At 37.3% G+C, this 13,691-nt stretch overlaps 1 protein-coding gene across 3 annotated transcripts in view; it reads right to left on the reverse strand.

Annotated features, from left to right (window-relative positions):
* Nucleotides 1–13,691, reverse strand: part of RAD54B (RAD54 homolog B) — a 69,379-nt gene that overhangs the window by 14,973 nt on the left and 40,715 nt on the right. For all 3 annotated transcript variants that reach the window (XM_040546541.1, XM_040546542.1, XM_040546543.1), the window contains exons 5-10: nt 12,197–12,484; nt 9,064–9,226; nt 8,248–8,473; nt 2,805–3,012; nt 2,123–2,262; nt 1,233–1,523 (exon numbers count right to left, since the gene is read on the reverse strand). In XM_040546541.1, coding sequence (XP_040402475.1) covers nt 1,233–1,523; nt 2,123–2,262; nt 2,805–3,012; nt 8,248–8,473; nt 9,064–9,226; nt 12,197–12,484 — 1,316 coding nt within the window. The remainder of the gene's footprint in view (nt 1–1,232; nt 1,524–2,122; nt 2,263–2,804; nt 3,013–8,247; nt 8,474–9,063; nt 9,227–12,196; nt 12,485–13,691) is intronic.

Genomic DNA, 13,691 nt, shown 5'->3' on the forward strand with positions numbered 1-13,691 from the left:
TGACAACCTCCCGATACTGGATTGAAAACACAGTTTTAAAATACTGATAGCATTTACTGTGGCTTACACCCTCTAATCCAAAATGTTGTTTACACCTGAGTAGAGAGCAAGTTGAAATACTGAAAAGTGAAAAATGCATTTGACTTCTTCTTCTCTACTTCAACAACCAAACAGATATACAGCCATAACTAAAGCTTGGGAAAAAAAATCAATATTCTGTTTATTCTTTCTAAATCCTGTAATAGCTTACTATGGAACTCCAAAATCATTGACTTTTGGGGGAAAGATATTGTCATTAGGATTCAGTTATGCAAAGGGAAGTGAAGAAAAGCTAACAAGTAATAACAATAAAATAGAAGAAATACAGGTAATATTTTGCTGTAATTTGAAAATCGATGTTTCACGAGGAGGAAAAAGCCAAACTAATAAAACCTCACAACAGTAATAAATGACTTGCACATACAGTCCTTTTTTCATCCACATAGTTTCTAAAGGGTTATGCTTTCACTTACAAAAAAAATCAAATGCCTATACAGTTAATTAAAAGCAACAAACTACTTGACAGTGTTGTCAGTTACAGGGATGTCTCCTGTGGACATTCCTACAGAGTCACGAAGAACCTCTTTGAAGGAACATTTACATTTCCACTCACCTTACTTGGACTTCGACTAGTGTCCAAAGAAGTTACTATTACTAAGCTCTATCACACTGTTTACCTATAGGAATGAGAATATTTCTGTAGAAATAATAAGGTGTACAGCATGATAGGATTCCAGGAGAACTGAAAATTGAGACATCTAGTACCAATGACATGTGGAACCTGCAGTTCCTGGTATCATTGAACTCAAGAATGTACGGGCAGGGAAATTTCAGGGGAACCAGCAGACAGAGTATACAGAATAATCTCTAGCTAAGTGTTCTTTGTAAAATTCACATTTATATCTGTATCTACAAATATTCAAAGACAAAGTAGGAGGGAAAATACATGAAGGCAACAAAGAACAAGAAAATACCCTAAAGCCACAGGAAGGTGTAGAGATACCTTCCCTGAGTATGTTCAGATTTCCTAACATTTACATTTTTGCAAGCAGATCTCCTAAAGCAAGTCAGATGTGAAAAGAGAGCATGGAAATGACCTTAACTAACATGCACATTGACCATAACACATTTTTAGTGACCTTTGTCCACTGAAATGACTAATTGCAGGCACCCACCCCCATGCAAATAGATACCTTTACGGCTTTAAACAGAAGACACGGGTGATTGCAAAGTTTTTTCAAAGCTCCTATACATATTAGGTGAGGACTATTTTCTAGCCTGCCTTGTAAACAGGATCTAATAACTTGAGAACTAAGCAGTTTTCGATACAGTTCAAGTTGCAGTGCTGTTGGTCGGCAGAAGATTATGCTCTCCTTTTTGGGGGGGAGAAATTTGTTTATAACCTCCTGTGTTCTCCTAAGAACAAAGAGTCCAGTGAGGCGCGTGAGTTCTGCTGCTCTGTTTTCTCCTAATTCCTTTTCCTCCTAAAAGAACAAAGCACAAAATTAATGCTCATCTTGCATTCCATCAAAATAATTTTCTATATGATTTTAATTAGGCAGCTAATGAACATTTTAAATGTATGATACCACTTCCAGCATGTGAATGTAATGATCAGTTCTACAATTAGTACCACTGCATTAGCTTAGTTCTAGGTTTGGTTTATAAAGTCTTACACAAAGGAGGATAATGTCTCAAAAGACATCCAAGGCTCAAATTATATTCCAGAATTTCTGTATGCAGTACAGATGAAGTAAAATCATGCAGATATTGCAGTATTGTGGGGAAACTGAGAATTAATAGAGTATAATCATACCAAAATTTACATGGCATTATCAGGAATGCATGATGTTGGAAGAATATATTTTGCCTGATAATGAAAATGCAGCTGAAATGCCATGATCTCAACACACACATATTCCACCGCCACCCTTTGAAAAACAACTGAACTTATTCAAATAGGAAGCCGAAAAGCTTTTGCTACCATTAGTGGTCCCAAGCTTCATTTTATTCCATAAAAAGCAAATTTCACATTGCTCTCTATTAATTTCCTTCCATAACTGCATTTTTTTTAATAATATACCTTTGTTGCTGAAGGTTCTCTGGATCTGACAATCGGCTCCTCATATATCTTTCTATATGTGGATAAAGAACCAAGTACTCCTGGATTTACAAACTCTATTAATGAATAAAATTCTTGCAAGTCATTTTGGATTGGAGTACCTGGAAAGAGAGAAACGTAATTATGCATTTGGTAACTATTTATTGAAACAGACAGAAGTAAGATTGTTGAATGCAGAATTTAACGTTGAGAATGCATCCCAAGGACAGAAGTTTTGTTTCAATATGAATTACTCAGAGTACTGAATTAATCTAGAACAGTGATTAATAAACTACTGTCCCCCTAACTGAACAGACTGCACATCTAGTTGTTTTAACAAAGGAATTCAAAAAGTCAATTTCTAAATCAGTTTTATTAAATAATTACAAAAGAAAATAAAGAATGTATATAAACAGAGTCCTGATTCCCTTACAGAAGTTTTCAGGCTCCTTGCCTGTCCTTTAAGTTAGACAAATTTTGCATTTATTAAAAAAAAAAAATAATAATGAAATAATCTGTTTTAAGAAGACTCAAGATTTGTCTGTTTAATACCCATTGCCAAAATTTATATTGTACTCCTGTCACATTTACAATATCTTTTCCCTTTACCCCAAGCTGGCACTTTTAGCATAGCAAAATATTACAAGTAACTATAAATACTAACCAGTAAGGATAATTCTCCTCTCACAAGACAGACTAGTAAGGGCTGTAGTTGTCTTAATGGAGCTATTTTTCAGACGATGTCCTTCATCACAGATCAGGAGGTTAAATTCCATTGCCTGAATTTGTTCCAAATATCGTAGCAGCATCTCATAACTGATTATCATAACTGAATAAAGTGGTGAACTGATGAATTCTTCTACTTTGTGGTCCTACAGTCATAAAGAAAATATATCATACAACTATTTCTTTGGAGATCACTCATCACACTATTTAAACATCTAGTGTCTGAAGAAATTTTCCAGCATGACACAAAACATTTACTATCTCCTCCAAGAGTTGGATTATTGATTCCTTCCTAATTTGCAAAGGAAATAAGGGAGCTGATACAGCATTTTTTAACTTTATTTTATCACCTCATTAATAGACAATTTATTATTCTTTTAGACCTTCAGATCCTCTGAGACACATTATCATGAAGGTGAAAAGCACAGATTCCCTGTAACAGCTTCCCGATCCTGGCATTCAGGTAAGCTTCAAATAAATGATTAAAACCAAGATAACAAACAGGCATAAGTAGCTGCCTATACATTCACTTTGGGATCTCAAGCTGCAGTGTCCAGTTAGAAGTTACCACGTTCTGCCAACCTAAAATTCCACTTGTAGTTTTAAATTGAATATGATACTCACTTTGTCAAAAGCCCTTAAGATTGATGGGTTGGCCAAAAGCTAAAAGCAGCCTAGGACTCACAGAGTTAAGCCTATAAATAGTCCCAGAAAACACACCTGTCTATTGGTAATTAAATGCAATTGATCTCTAAACCCTGCATTAGTGGTCAGAAAGTGTCTTCAGCCCCTTTTCCTTCAATGGACATTAAGACTTTTGTTTCTAAACTCCAAAATAAAACAACCAGAACAAAGTTTATTTATTATCAAATGCGACAATGAGGAAACCAACAACAGCTGTCCATGTTAGATCATTCAAGTCTGAACCAGAATCCCAGTTGTACAGTTCTAGACCCTATAGACAGAACTAGCCTAAAAAAACAAACAAACAAACAAACAAACAAAAAAACCCACTAAATTAACAAGCCACTGTAATGTTTAAGGCAGTTTCTTAAAAAAAAACAAAAACAAAAAAACTCCTAGAAATAGTTATTGGACTCGATGATCCTTGTGGGTCCCTTCCAACTCGGGATATTCTATGATTCTCTGATTCTATGTATTGGAATTCCTTCTTTACATGACTTTTTGATTCTATAATTCTATGATTATTTGTTTACATATTTACAGACCTGTGAATGTACTGGGATTGCTTACCTGTCTTGTAATTACATATAAAAATGAAAAATTCTTCTGTTGGCACATCCCTTGCCTTTCCACTTAGCTCCAGATACTAATTCCTTGCATACTCTTTCCTGTTTCCTAACAGTGTTCACTTCCCAAGCAGGCAATGGTGCCAGCTGACAAGCTGAACTATCTCTTTAATTTTGAAGCAGACCAACCTAGAGCCTCAAAAGGTATTTCTATTTCCAAACAAGATCAGTTACCAAAGACAGACAACTAAGTCTGCAGCCAGATGGTGTAATACACTGAAAGAGTAATACCACTTAATTACCACAGTCTTTAGAGCTTTCAGGTAGGTGATTCAGGTGAATCCATGGGCCAAATCTGGCAAGTTAATCCCACAAAGTACCTTGTGGTAGATGAATCCCCACATCTTGCTCATGAAGAGGCCCAGCACATGATGGAGGAAGAAAGAAGCAGTGAAGACTAGGTTAACAAGGGCACGCACTGATTTCCCCCAGGTGTCTGAACTGGACCACGGCATTCCTGTTGCTTCCAAGATGGCAGTTAAGTGCCTGTTTTCTGCCCAGTATTTTTACTGCCATTTTGGAAAGAGGAGCAGAAAATTTCCTTCACCCTCCATTCCCAACACGGGAGCAGAGGAGCCCTGCTGGCAACACCCAGTGCTGTCCCTACCCAGCGTTCAGGCTCCATACTGCAGCCCTGAGGACAGATGCAATGCCCCCTGATCTTTTCTTGGGGTGGTGAAGCATCAAAAGATGAGCAGGGTTTGGAAATCATTTTGTTTTTCTGCATTTTCTGAGCAACTTCCCTCCCCTGGCTACTCATTTTGAGTGCTTGAATCCCTTAAAAAGAAGGAGAGTCCTGACATATTATAACCCCCCTGCAGCCAAATATAATATATTCACAGCTGTATTTACAAGTCATTTTCAAACAATTAATTTATCCTCTTGACAAGCTGCAAGATATGTATGTATTACAGCCTCCATTTTCAGTTACCCAGAGTGACTTGACAGGTTTAAGTGAGGTGCCTGGAGCTTCGTATGGAGCAATTGTCAGTCAGTATTAGAGCTCCATAATGTCCCACACTTACTCTTTGAACAGACCCTGCTTTGCGCTAGTCCGAATCTAACATAGCCAGTGAAGTGTAAATTAAAAAATGCTGAATCCTGAACCTTGCCTTAATTCATTCTCCAGACTCTTCAACTCAAAAACTAACCCAACACAACCTCTGTGGAAGTGATGCTCTGCAAACAGATCATGGGAGTTATTCTCTGAAACACATCTCAAACACTGATAGTGTGAATTAATGAGACCTAAATGCAATTTTTGTGAGGAAACCTTCATTTTAAAAGCAATGTCCTCTACCTGACATTTGCATTTTAACTGTAATTCTTCTGTAAACTGTAATCACATTTTAAAAGCAAATAATGTCCTGTTTTTTTTAAAGTTTGTTACTGGAGGGTTAGGATCAGTTCTCAGTGCTTCAGTGTGAAAATGAGGAAAACACGCCTAACACATTTTGAAAAGTCTGCTAGTTCTTTGAGTGTATTCCTTATAGGCAAGAATAGAAAATAAAAAAAAAACAAAACTTTGAGACAAGCTCTTCCTTTTAAGTTATACTGAAGAAATAACAGTAGGATAATTGCTGTTTTTCTGTAGAAGATAGACAGTAAATTATTTTTAAATACCTCATTATACCCCAGGCAAGTCATACTGCATCTTGCCTTTGCATGACAATGTATTCGTTGCTATTTGGGAACACAATCTTAAAAGCTGCTGAGTGTCCTCAATCCAAATGGCTCCAATGAAATGAGTAGGAATATTAAAGTTATTTAAATTAAAAGACAAATAAAAGCTACTGTCGATTTGGGTCACAGTAACTGTCAGCAAAGTCAGATTTTTTTTCTTCCCAACATTATTTGTAAAAACTGAAAGAAAACATTTAATTATTTCTAATTACCTTTGTCAGGCAAAAATGTTGCATATTATATTTTGCCTTGTATCCACTTCCTTTAGAAACTTCTATATTTCTCAAGCCTTCAACCTATACAGTTCCTGACAAGTCAGTCTGCTTCGTTTCCACATCTTGAAACAAGTTAGTAAGGAAAAAAAAGTGATGCAAAGAGCACCTATTACTGAAACAGACATGTAGATTGGCCCCAGTGGAAGATGAGTAGGTTCAGTAATTTCAGGGTTTTGACAGTAATAAGAGTGGTATTCAAATAAATAATTACTTTTACAAAATCTTATACGTTCTATAAAATTTATATCTACATTTAAAATAGTTTGAAAACTTCCATTTTCCCTGAAATATCTGCTGTTTCATATAGACAGTAAAAATGTTACAAGAAACTAAAAGCAGATTATGTTAAAATTAGGTTATCTTTAAAATGAAGTATTTTTTTTTCCTTCGATGTAATTGTATGGAACCTATAGATTAAAAAATAACTGTGGAAAATAAATATCTGTATCTTTGATGTAAACACCAATGTAAACACTACACGTTTACCATTTGTGTTTTCTATTCTTCTTGTTTAGTACAACCAAAGCTGTCAAGTCAGCTTCTATTCCATTTCATCTGGTGTTCTCAGTGAGAAACAGTCCTGGCTAGCAAACACTGGCAAATTAGTGCTTGTTTACTTCAAAAAACGATAAGTTATTTACCTCCTAGTTCTCTAAGAGGCATTGTCTGGAACACATTTAACTGTTGGGGTACACTACCTCCTGAATGCTTCATTCAGACATGTTAAGTGGCTGTGTCCCCATCCTGGTGCCTCCCATACTCCTCTAATGTTTTACAGGCACAGACCTCCTGTGTCTCCACTCCCTCCCATGGGCACAATCCAAACAGTAAGAACCAGGGAAGAAGTAAGGGTACGGTAGATTGTTGAATGTACGTGTAGAAAACACAGTTTGTGTGTTTGCTCAGTAACTTCCCTTTTCTTTCTGTTATGAATGCCCACTCCAAATGGACATGGGAAGCAGAAGGCTTAGGAAAATAAATAGTGGATGGCAAATTATAAACAACAGAGCTTGAATTTAAAAGCTTTGGAAGTGTTAATAAAGACACAAGAGAGTCTCCTGTTCAGAGCATCACAAATGTCAGTCTGAGGGGAGCCAACACTTTGACTGAGACACTGAGCCATGCTTAAAGGGAAGCATGACAAGAAAGCCTTTCTGAATAACCACAGCATGATATGGAACTCCTCCAGAGAAAGCCCTGTCAGTGATAGTACACCCTCACTCTTTGAACTCCTTTCTCTTTTACTTGTCTTTACCAGGTGCTTTCCTGACTGTTGTGGTCAGTAAAGATCAGTGAAGCACAGAGCCCATGCTAGAACATTGAGTCTTTGCAGTTAGACATAGAGAGAGATCTGTGTTCCAAAAATGAGGCAAGATCCTAGAGGTATACCAAGGAGATTAAAAGATGAGATCCCTCAGCACATGGGATTCATCTAGGCAATACAGGAACTTGGGAGTGTCATTACCAGCAGGAACAGCTCCACAATAGGAGGGATGGGTCAGCGTCAGCCAGCTTCTTTATCGAGATTTGTACCTGTCTGCTTTCTTCCAGAGAGAAGAGATATTCACAGTATGTAATGCCAAGCCTCTAGGTTTGGCATAAGACTAAATCATCCTTACAGAAACCTAACTCTTGACAGTGACCGTAAAGGGAATAACCTTCTAAAGTGACCTGAAGCAGACGGCTGAAACGAGGCGGAAAAAGTTTTCAGTGCAGAGCAAGAGGAACTACCAAAGAAAATGAGTACAAGTCAGTCAAGCTAGAAGTGGTGTTATATAAAGCACGGAAGGTATGCACTTTGATATACAACAGAAAGTTCTTCCTTAAACCAAAGAGGGACGAGGAAGAGCATGCTACCTTTTATATCCACAAAGGTGAAGCCTGAGGGAAGATACGACAGACGCAGGCAGGTGAGCTTGAGCTATAACCTGGTTACTGACAGCTAAATGCACATTTGGACAACTACATGAAGGAGAAATTAAGTATTCCAAATAAATATTAATAGAGGATTACTAGTTTAGGTCTCTGGTTAAAAATAATAATAAAAAAATAATCACAAGTCCTATATTCTGAGCAAGATGTGACCTAATCCCCTTTTGGAAATAAATCTTACCTGATCAACTGTAAAGACTTTGATCCTTTCACTTCCCAACCATTTCTGAAATTCTTTTTTCCAGTTTTTTACCAGACTCCCAGGGGTCACAATTAGTGCTCGCTTTAGTACAGGTTTGCATCCATAGACCCCTTGACGCAGAAGAGTCCAGACAAGTGAAATGCATTGCAAAGTTTTTCCTAAGCCCATTTCATCAGCAAGAATAGCTCCAAATCTGCCACTAACTCTGTAAGATACAATGATAACATTTTAAAAGATATACCTGTTATTGTTTACAACTGTTTTAGGGAATTGTTTCTCAAGGTTGCTTTCTGAAGTATAAAGAACCTATGTATACTTATGCTCTGCTGTAGGTTTTCATTCAGGAAGGACAAGAAGTCCTTAGCGAGAAGCTCCTCATTTTCTACATACCTTCATATATACCTTCACTGTACATACTTTCTTCAGTTTCTCTATCCCAAATGACTGAATTATAAATTATATGAATAATTATGAATTATATGAATTATAAAGTCCAGAAATCAGTGTGCGTTAGCATGGGTCAGATTTTATCTGTGTTTTCAAGACATGGTAATTTCAGAAGAACTGACAGGCCCTTTGCTGCACTTATCATATCTGGCAAAGTCACAGCGAGCACAATGATACATACAGGTCAGAAAAGAAAACACTGTGCAACCTTTACTAGGAGAAAATTATTAATATTATTAATATTAATTAACTGAACAACTTCTCAAATTTTCCCCTTCCAATTCTTTAATTTCTGACATGGACATGAAAATATTATATGTATTGAAAGCCAAAAGAATATGTTCTTACCTCATTCCCATTACACATTCGTATAGAAATACAATTCCTTCTTTCTGATGTGGTCGGAGATTATTTGCAATGTAAGGATCCACAACTACATCCACCACAGGTAAACCAGCCTTATTGAACATCCACTGATGGCTTGCATTTGGTCTCGGCATAACTAGAGAATCTTGAAGTAGAAAACATATGGAAATGTTGCACTTCTTTTTTTTTTGGCTGTTAGCATAGGTTATTATTTATTTAAATCATCTACAGAAAAAAAAAGTCAGTGATCTGATGGCTGCTAAATGTATTGTTTAATATATGGACCATTCTCAGTCAGAAAATGCACTTACCAACAAAACTTTTAGATAGCCTTTGAAATAAAAATCTCTTTGCAGAGGTTTCCAGAATAGTTTGCACTTTTCTCCAACGTAAAAGTGACAAACTGGGAAGTTTTATTTTATGAAGTGAAACTGCCTACCTAATAAATTTTGCATGATGACTTTGAATACTTAAATCAGAAGAAGGTCTAAAAGGTTTCTAAAAGGAAAGTCTAAGAACACAAACAATGACACACAGAAAGACTGGGATTTCAAGGGGATATTCTTGTAGATGATGGGAAAGACTTCTCTTCTTGAGAAACAGAGATAAGACAATGATTTGCCAGAAAAGAGAGAAAGAATGAGAGTGAGCTGACAAAGGCTGCCACAGTGCGTGAATACAAGAATTCGACAAGTTTGAAGACATACAGAGGCAAAGAGAGACTGGGATATGTCCTTTGGCTACATCTGTATAGCAGTTTTGCTTGCCATCATTTGTTTATAAACTCTGATGTCATTATTTTGCTAGACGATGTCCATAAAGGTTGCTTATATTGATGATACACAACCTCACTGAAAAGTGGTATTGTCAGAAGACAGAAAGAGAAAGCAATTCACAGCTTCTGATATTTTTATGTTGCTAGAATAGATCTATATTGATAATTTATTCACGGAAATAGGTCAGTTGAAGGCTTCTATCACTCAGAGGGATTTTGTTTCCTACTGACAAAGGGCTGAGTTCTGATGGATTACATCAAATTGCATCTGGGTATACATAAAAGGTGGCGGTGACAAAAATAACACTTTTCTAACAAAATTTTTCAGTATCAGAGATGGGGAAGAGCACAGTTTAAATGAGTTTTGGACTAAAAGCTTAGAAAGCATATCTGGAAGACAAGGGTTTCCATCTTTGTCACTGTGCTCAGTTCTGTTGAGCATACAGATAAACAACATTCCATTTTGAAAAAGATGCATTTTAATCAATGATTGTCATAGACCTCAGCATGAAAACCTTTGAATGCTCCAATACCGAGGTCCTGGTCTAGGAAAATATCTCCATTACTTCTGAAAGAAATTATGCAGCAAGACGTTAAATAAGCTATGTGATCCTCCTGAGTTAAACAACACTAATCATAGAACCACAGAACGGCTCAGGTTGGAAGGGACCTTAAAGCCCACCCAGTTCCAGCCCCCTGCCATGGGCAGGGACACCTCCCACCAGACCAGGTTGCCCAAAGCCCCATCCAGCCTGGCCTTGAGCACCTCCAGGGATGGGGCATCCACAGCTTCTCTGGGCAGCCTGTGCCACTGCCTCACCGCCTCTGAGCAAATAATTTCTTCCTACCTGATCTAAATCTCCCCTCTTTTAGTTTAAAGCCATTCCCCCTTGTCCTATCCCTACACTCCTTGACAAAAAGTCCCTCCCCAGCTTTGCCGTAGGCCCCCTTTAGGCACAGGAAGGGCTCTGTAAGGTCTCCCTGGAGCCTTCTCTTCTCCAGGCTGAACATCCCCAGCTCCATCTGAGGGAGTACTTGATCCCGCTGTCCATGTCACCAACAAAGATATTAATGAGTGATAGTCCAACCTATGGATGTGTTGAGGGCTTTCCGTATCAGGCAATTTGGGGAAGTGTCACAGGAGGTGCTCAAATTCACCAGAAGAAAAGTTACAGAAGGCAAAGATCTAGAATAAAACTTAGTTTTTTGACAGAGTATTGCTTAAGCAACAAAGAAGTTCATTTGGGTATAGAATATATCATCTCTTTGCCAGATTTTAGGTTAGAAAGCTAATGCAGAGTCATCATGAAAACACAGGAAGCTGCATTACTAGAAACAACATAATCAAGCTGAATTGAGACTAGAAGACGGTGCTAATGAAAGTGCTCTTACAAAAGTACAAATGATATCATTAATTGCTAGGTGATGAGGATTTCCTTGTTTATTTACATAGCAGTCAAGCAGTAGCTTTGAAAAGCTTTACACTATCAAGATATGAGGTAAGAAGTTGGATGGAGGTAAAACTATAGTAAGAATCCAGAACGACCTTTTTTAAAAAAAAATGAGGATTGTCTACTTAGTAATATTTCTTTAAAATTGATTCTATCTTCCATCTGAAAGACAAAGCCATCAGCAGAATATAGTTCCTAACCAGCAGGTTGTATGACTGGTTTGTTATTGATAGACAGAAGAGCACTTCTTGTTTAGATAAGCAATGTCACTTCCTGCAATTATCAAATGTTTACAGGATCCCTCTTATACAACTGCTTAACCAGTTTGTTTCCACGTGAATTCTCGTGGCTCTTCAGCACAGGGTAGTTTTAGTATTACAAATCAAAACTTTTATCCCAAAATATATCCTGTTGAGTTTTGGGCAGTGAAGTTACACTCACTGGCTGGGAAGAATCAGGCACCATCAGGAACAATTCTCTGAATCTGGCTTATCTGATCTATTACTGATCCTTCACAGCAATTATAGTGCTGCCATATTCTGTTAGTGCTTCACTGACCCCGGCGGGAAGCCAGAACTCATCTAGAACTTCTAGGGTATGTCAGACTGTTTCTCTGATCAACATACATATTCTTCTTGGCAAAACTCTCAGAAACCACTCTAACCTGTTTCTACAGCCATCTGTAACAACTATGAGAAACTTGCACTGCAGAGCATTTCACTTGTTAGAAACACATGATAAAATCCTAAAATGGTACTGATAGAAAGACGACTACTGTATTTCAGAAATACTACACTAATACATAGGGGAACGTGAATATTTTGGTTACACCCTCAACTTTTTTGAGAGACAGGGGATGCTTAAATAACCTTAAAAATCTGAACCTTACTTGAAGCATTTGGATCATGGCGAGGTTTGCAGCTTTGAGAATTGTTGAGAATATTCTCTTTAGTATTGGGTTGACAGACATTTTTGAATGGTTTACAGAATCGTTTCATAGTAGCTTGAGGTAAAGCAGTTGGGACTGTGTCATGAGTCGCTATTCCAGTCTGAAAACACCTGCCACTGCTGAAGTCATCTGCTGAAATTACACCCATCACTTCAATTTCTTTTCCTCCAATCATCAGTGTTTGACCTTCATCAAGACTGTCTAACTCTTTAGGTTTATATCCAGTACCTAAAAGAATATAAAAATTTATGAATTAGGACAACACAGCAAATTATACTTCCTTAACATCAGTACTCATTTGCAGGAAGGAAAAATAAAACTGTCAACAGGTATTTGGTTCTTAAGCATTTGAATTGTTAAACATGTGAACATATAAAGTCTTTTCCTCCTTAACAGACTTGACATTTCAGCAGTAATGTTCAGAATTAGATACCAGAATATGTGAGCAAACATTCTACCATCCTCATCCATAAGTTCTATTGAACTCGTTTAAGGGAAATTTATAAAAATCACAATACCATATCATAAAAAATGGCAGCTTGCCTTAGTTTTAAACTTGTGTAAAACTAATAACCATTCTAGGTCCTTTTCCCTTCTTTTGTACCCCAGCACGAACACAACTAGCCCCTCTTGCTGTTGATCTACACAAAATATTCTTCTTCTGAAACCGTTCTCTAAAGTAGCTTTTCACAACTGGGAATATATGCTCTGATTTTTGCCAGGATTTATACTTTGCTCATATATATTATATATTGCTCATATATATATTTTATACTCAATACTTTGCTCATTCCAAAACCTATCAGGAAGCTCATGCATTTTTCTCTGCCCTCCTACAGACTCTGTCGGGTGAACATTCCCAGAGCAGCTACCAGTCAGTCTGATTAAAAAGTAAAGATGTAGTTCCACTTCTTTTTAATATAAAGATGTAGGAAAGAGTTGTGGTTCCTTCTTTTAAACAGTGTTCTAGTTGTTAAAACTCTCACATAAGAAATGGGAGGCTTACCTATAATTTGTTTTCTTAACTCAGGGAGGTCAAAGACGCCTCTCTCTCAGGATTAGAAGCAGGCACTTTTTTTTTTTTTTTTTACCCCCATTGTTGGATTTATGCCACTCTGGATAAACAGGCTCGGATTCTTGGTTGGGTCAGAAAAATAAAAGGCATGACTATGTTGACCAACAGTTAAAGCACTCACCTGTAAGAGGCAAATCCCCCCAAAGTTTTACACATATGGTGTCCAGCAGATAGTACATATAAAGAATGCTGGGAGCTGTTTGCAAAGCTCAGGTCTCCCATTTCTAGGAATGTGTCCTTCCGAAAAGGTTGGAAGGTGAAGATCTGGATGTGAATTCCTTTAAGAGCAGAAATTTACTGAGCTGTTTCAAAGTCTAAGCAAGTGTTGAAAAATAGTCAAGCCAAAAGGCAAAGTGAGGC

Source organism: Cygnus olor, chromosome 2, assembly GCF_009769625.2.
Source record: "Cygnus olor isolate bCygOlo1 chromosome 2, bCygOlo1.pri.v2, whole genome shotgun sequence".
In the NCBI taxonomy this organism is placed as follows: Eukaryota; Metazoa; Chordata; class Aves; order Anseriformes; family Anatidae; genus Cygnus; species Cygnus olor.